The following is a 6,554-nucleotide window of genomic DNA, read 5'->3' as shown; positions in this document are numbered from 1 at the left end:
GCTGGTAGAAATGTAAAATGTTATGGCCACAGTAAATTGCAAGTTTCTTAACTACCACATGACTCAACATTTGCACTTTTGGGCATTTATCCCAAAGAAATAATGACCACATCATGCAGAAACCTGTGTGTGAATGTTTATAGTGATTTTTTTTTGTAATAACCCAAACTGAAACTAACCCAGATGCCTTCCAATGGGTGACTAGTTAAACAAACTGGTACACACATATGCTGGAGCACTACTCCGCAAAAAAGGAACAATGTATTGATACATGCACCAACCTGGATAAAATTTCAGGGAATTACATTGAGTGAAAAACACTCTCACTACCAAAGGTTTATATACCATGATTCCATTTATATAACATTTTTGAAAAGTCAAATTACAGAAATGTAGAATTTAGTGATTGCCGGAGACTCAGAAGAGCTTAAGGGTGGAAGTGGGTGTGGCTATACAAATGTAACAAGAGGGATCCTTATGGGAATGGAAATGTTCTCAGTCTTGAAGGGATCAATGTCAATATCACGATTTTAACATTGTACTATAATTTTGCAAGATGCTACCTTTGTGGGGAAACTGAGATCTTTATTATTATTTCTTACAAATGTATTTGAATCTAAAATTGTCTCAAAAGAAAAAGTTCAAGTTAAAAAAAAAAGCACAATTTAAAAATGGGCAAACAATTTGAATAGACATTTCTCCAAAGAAGATATATAAATGAACAGATAAAATTTCCAGCATTTCCCTAGCTGGATAGCTCAATTGGTTACAGCATTGTCACAATATGCCAAGGTTATGGGTTCGATCCCAGTCAGGGCATATACAAGAATCAACACATGAATGCATAAATAAGTAGAACAACAAGTCAATGTTTCTCTCTCTCTCTTTCTCTCCCTCCCTCTCTTTCCCCCAAATCAATACATTAAAAAAAATTTAAAAGAATGAGTATAGAGTCAAAGATGCCTGCACCTGGGCAAGCTTTGAGTGAAGGTTACAGTGAGCTTTGGTGGCTCAGGAAGCCTGGAGGAAGCACCGATTTCTGTGAGGAGAACGTAAGACTTAAGATGGAAAATCATGAACCAGTTGATGCTGTCAAGGAAAAACAAATATTGATATCATAACCAGAAAAATCAATCAACTTCCAGGAGCAGAAATGAATCTACTTGAACATGGATCAACATATATTGGACTTAATGATGCTCTCTGTGGCCTAATAGCAAACAATCTTTATTGGTGTGTCCTAAATGTGACACAGGCTCATATAGCTGCTGGTTTACCAATGGCAGTAATCCCATTTTTGACAGCAGAAGTATTTCATAAGGGTTTCATAAGTTTACCATTAAATACAGGTGATTTGAATTGTGAAACCTGCACCATAACACAAGGTGGATTGGTGGGACTTGTTTTTGATGGTCTGTACTCTGTTTTCTTGGCTATACCTGTCAATGGACTGGTTGCCAGGTATGCATCAGCTCTACCAGGGAAAGGAAACATCTTAACCCACTGGATCAGAATTTCTAAGCCTATCTTTAGAAGAATGTTATTTCCTATTTGGCTCCTTGCTGGATTTGCAGCATACCTTGGTTCTAGACAATATAAACTACTTATAAAGGCTCTTCAGTTACCTGAGCCTGGCCTAGAAATTCAGTGATTGTTAAGCAAATGTATACACAAAAATAAAACTGTAAAAATAACCTGTCTACTAAAGAAAAAAAAGAATGAGTATATTTTTTAAAATTCTCAGCATCATTAGCCATCAGGGAAACACATAGCAAAACTACAATGAGATACAAGTTCACACCCATCAGGATGGCCATAATAAAGAAGACAGACCATAAGAAGTGCTAGGAGGATATAGAGAAACTGGAATCCTCTTACATTGCTAGTGGGAATGCAAAATGAAACATCGGAAAGTTTGGCAGCTCTTCAAATGATAAACACAATGTTTCTATATGTAAAACCCAGAAATTTCACTCCAAAGCATTCTACCAAGGAGAAATAAAAATGTATGACTACATAAAAGCTTGTACGCAAACAGTCATAACAGTATTTTTCATAACAACCCCAAAATAGAATAACCCAAATGTTTATCAACTGATGAATGGGTAAATAAAATATGATATATAAATGCAATGGAATATTATTCTACAATAGAAAGGATTGAAGTACTGATACATGCTATAACATGGATGAACCTTGAAAACATTATGCTAAGCAAAAAAAGCCAACAGAAAACCATGTATTGTATGAGTCCATTTATGTGCAATATCCAGAATAGGTAAATCCATAGAGACAGAAAGTAAAATTAGTGGTTGCCTAGAGCTGGGAGAGGACATTTCTCATGTATCATTCCATGTTCAAAAACTCAGAACTCCTAACTTAAAAATACAGTGAAATCTTTTAGAAAAGTTTTCCATCAAGTTTATCAAAGCTTAGCCAAATACTTTTAAGGCCAAAAAGAAGAATGCTTCATCTGCACTACATTGCCTTTATTTGCACCACATATGCTCTTGATTACTGAGGACCTGCATTTGGGTTAAGGCTCTGAAGTTCAGATGACTAACCCATGTGACTGACCTCATTATGTCTCTCAACAGGGTAGATGTCCTGGCACCAAAGGATATGGCTGTTGCACATGCTTCATTCATGGAAACCGGCTTTTGGCTTTTTGTTGGTGGAGATGCATTTCATTTTTTTTCAGGCATTATTCACATATTGTTTAGCATGATACCTTTGGCACCTAACAGTGGCTAAAAACTCAGTAACCCTTCCACAAATATTTGTGGACTGAATAGGGCAGGAGGGCAGAAAAGGAAGCCCAATATATATAACTGTAAGTTGCAGATTCCATTATTTCTACACCTTTGGCATAAAAAATAACAAAATAAATAGCAGTATCTTGTAGAGATCTTCATGACAGGAGATATTGTTTAAAGATTTTATTTGTTTGTTTGTTTGTTTGTTTTTAGAGAGAGGGGAAAGGAAAGAGAGAGGGAGAAAAACACTGATGTGAGAGAGAAACATTGATTGGTTGCCTCTCATATGTGCTCTGACCAGGGACCAAACCTGCAACCCAGGCATGTGTCCAGACCAGGAATTGAGCTTGTTACACTTTGCTCTGTGGAATGATGCCCAACCAACTGAGCCACACTGGTCAGGGAAGAGATAATACTGTTTCATTTTAGTGGATTTTTTTACTTCTTTTTGAGTCTTGCTATTATTTTGTTGTTATTACATGTGATGGTTTTAGAGTGGGGTTTGCCAGAGTGGTGTTTGCCCCATTAGAGAACTCCTATTACCATTGTCATAAGTATTGCCATCATTTGAGGACAATATTGTTCTCCTTCTACAGATACACTGAACATACATGTAAAAATTACACAGAATAGCTTTCTAATAACATTACTACAAATACTTAAAATGCTTTACAAATGAGCCTTTACAGTTATTATAAAATTTGTGAATAATGTTACTGGCTGTAATGTGGAAACTTGGGGTAATTTATTTAGTGTTTTCTTAAACTTGGAAGCATATTGGCTTTGACAGGCTTTCTCTTGTAGGCTGATAGACACCAACCTACCTGATCATGATCCACTAGTTCTGTGCCTCTGAATTCACTGGGCATAGAGTATAAATTTATCAGAATAAAGCACAATTAAACCCAGTACAGATGCTCAATAAATACATAAAAAGCCCATCATAATGGTATAATCAAGATGGTTCAAAGAATTTAATCACCTAAAATGTGGGGTCACATTTCTGAATGAGTCATATTATATCAGAAGGATTACTGCATTTAGGAAATGAATTAATGAAGGACATAAATAGATATATAGTGACCTCTCATCATTTATGCACTCATGTAATTTTGATATTAGTTTGAACTTATTAATAAGATGCTTTGAAAAATGAGAGCTTTGGCTACTTACCTACATAAAGAAGCACACCTGCTATTGAACATGTTCAAATGAATCTTCCCTTCTACCTTATTTCTTAATTTACTTGACAGCCATGAAAAGAAACCAGGTCATTTTAAATCTTTCTACCAAAAATGAACTCCTTTTTGGTTCAATTAAAATGCCACATGATTAATTAACACGTGTCATGTGTTTTCCTTTGCCTGAGTGTGAAGTGGGCTCTGGCTGCAGACACTATCTGCTGTAGCTGAAATGGAGAGACACCTGAGGCTCAGTGTTGGGTGCATTCTAGGTTACAAAGCTTTTCTAATCAAGATAGCTTCATACTAAAAGGAAAATGAGATTGCAAGGAAGAGGGGTATGTTCTGCCAAGTTGAATAAAATTAGCATATGATCATGGCTCACTGTGGTAAAAATGTTGCAGCAAGTGTTCTAGACCAAGGGCAAGTCAAGCAATATAACATTTTCATTCCATGCTAGGTGGGGTTGTTGTTTAATTCCGAAGGTTTTTAGTGTATTACTGAAATTAGAATGTGGGTTTTAGTGCTCTTTAGCTTGTTTCCTGGGGCACCATACACTTGTGTATGAAGTACCAGGAGAGATGGTTAAAGAGGCATGTGAATGAATAGGGCAGATGAGATTCCTGGGGCTGCTGTGGCTGGCAGTCCCTAAGCCCATGTTCATTAAGGATAAAGGACCTAGAGGACTGGACATTCAGAGATCACAAAGGGAGTGATTCTCCTTAAATAAGAGCGGAAGAGTGGAGAATTTATCTCCCACAGTACCCAACCAAAAAAAAAAAAAATACCCAGACCTAATATAGGAAACAACATCATCAGCCATTGGACAATTAGCAGGCAGGACAGTGGTCTGCAAGTGATTGCCCGGAGACTGTGCCAGCCACAGAGCATAAGGGGTGCTAAGTGTAGCCAGTGGTGGCAACGCCCTGAGTGAAGGAGAGAGAAGGAGAAGGAGGCAGAGATGGCAGGGGGAGGCTGGACCTCCAGAGCAGAGTGCCCCAGAGGAGAGATCTCCTCAGAGAACTCCAGAAACCTGTCTGCAGAGACTTGACTGAGTTCTGAAAAGTGTGAGTATATGAGGAGTCTGAGGCCAGTCAAAGACCATGAGAAAATATCAGGTAAAGCAATTCCCAGGCTCACACAGACCAGGCATGATTCAGATCACACCAGACAGACTGGAAAGACTCTCAAGAAACACAATATTAAGGAAAGTACTCAAAAGGGTTTTGTCTTAGTAGAAGGGACAAGTTAGCCTGAGAGTAAAAAACAAGTCTCAGAAAGGTCAAACTATTTCCAAGTGTCTTCAACGTGTTCCAGAACAAAGGTAAAAAAAAAAAACAAAAAAAAAACCCCAAAACTAAAAATGAAAAAAAAAGCTCATAATATTTAAAGAAACAAAATTACCATGTGTATCATGCAATAAAAAATTACCAAATATGTAAAGAGGCAGGAAAACAAAACTCATGATTAGTAGGGAAAAAAAATCAGTCAACACAGACAGATCCAGAAATAACACCAATGATATAATTAATAGACAAAGATATTAAAACAGCTATTATAAATATACTCCCAAAGATCAGGAAGGGTTGAGATGAGAAATACACTTTGTAAAATTAACAGCATGTTAGACAATGCAGAAGGAAAGATTAGTAAACTTAAACAGCACTAGAAGCCATTCAAAATAAAACATAAAAAGACTGAAAAGAAAAATGAATAGAGCATCAGTGAGATGTGACACTACATAAGTGGCCTAATATTTTTTAAATTTTTTATTGGTTGACTTTTAAAATTTTTGTTTATTGGTGAGAGAGAGAGAAATTGTTTTTTTTTTCTTTTTGCTGTTGTTCTACACATTGATGCATTCACTGGTTGACTCCAGTATGTAACCTGATCTAGGAATAAACCTGCAACCTTGGCATATCAGGATGATGCTCTAACCAACTGAGCTACCTAGCCAGGACTGGCCTAATATTTTTGCAATTTGAGACCCAGAATTATGGGGAGTGAGGGAATTTATGAAAACTATAAACCCATAGCCCAAAGCAACAAACAACAATAGAAAATAAAACTTAACAACTAACTCCAAGCAAAAGGAACATGAAAAAAACTACTCCAAGGCATATTATAATAAAATTGCTTAAAGTGATTGAAAATCTCCCCAGCATCAGGATGCATTTGGAACAGAGATGAGGATGGCAGGAAATAAGTAATCAGTGGGTCTGGAGCTCTCTGCCTAGAATGCAGGTAAGTCCTTTATTCCCCCTTCAGGGCCAGCTACTGTGAGACACAAGAGAAGATGCAGAAAACTCCTGATTGCTGAGGTTTGTTTTACTGATGTGGCATTTTATAGTTCTTACATTTAGGCCCTTGATGCATTTTCAGTTAATATTTACACATGGTGTGAGGTGGGATTCAACTTCATTCTTTTACATGTGGACATGCACTTATACCAACATCAGTTGAAAAAACTGGAATTCCACTGAATTGTCTTGGAACCCTTATTGTAAATCCATCCATTGTAAATGCGAGGGTTTCTTTCCAAACTTTCGATTCTATTCTATCTATCTATGTATCTATTCTTACTGCAGTTCCATGCTGTTTTGATTACTGTAGCTTT

The 6,554-nt window shown here is 36.9% G+C and overlaps 1 protein-coding gene across 1 annotated transcript; it reads left to right on the top strand.

Annotated features, from left to right (window-relative positions):
• The first annotated feature begins 957 nt into the window (after positions 1-957).
• LOC114512595 (transmembrane protein 126A-like) lies at positions 958-1,707 on the top strand. Its single transcript, XM_036020046.1, is given in 2 exon segments — positions 958-1,106; positions 1,109-1,707. Coding segments are annotated over 2 exon segments (690 nt in total). The 5' UTR covers positions 958-959; the 3' UTR covers positions 1,652-1,707.
• The last annotated feature ends 4,847 nt before the right edge of the window (positions 1,708-6,554 follow it).

Source organism: Phyllostomus discolor, chromosome 3 (assembly GCF_004126475.2).
Source record: "Phyllostomus discolor isolate MPI-MPIP mPhyDis1 chromosome 3, mPhyDis1.pri.v3, whole genome shotgun sequence".
Lineage (NCBI taxonomy): Eukaryota > Metazoa > Chordata > Mammalia > Chiroptera > Phyllostomidae > Phyllostomus > Phyllostomus discolor.
The sequence above is the reverse complement of the archived record's forward strand: the minus strand, read 5'-3'. Positions and strand labels throughout refer to the sequence as shown.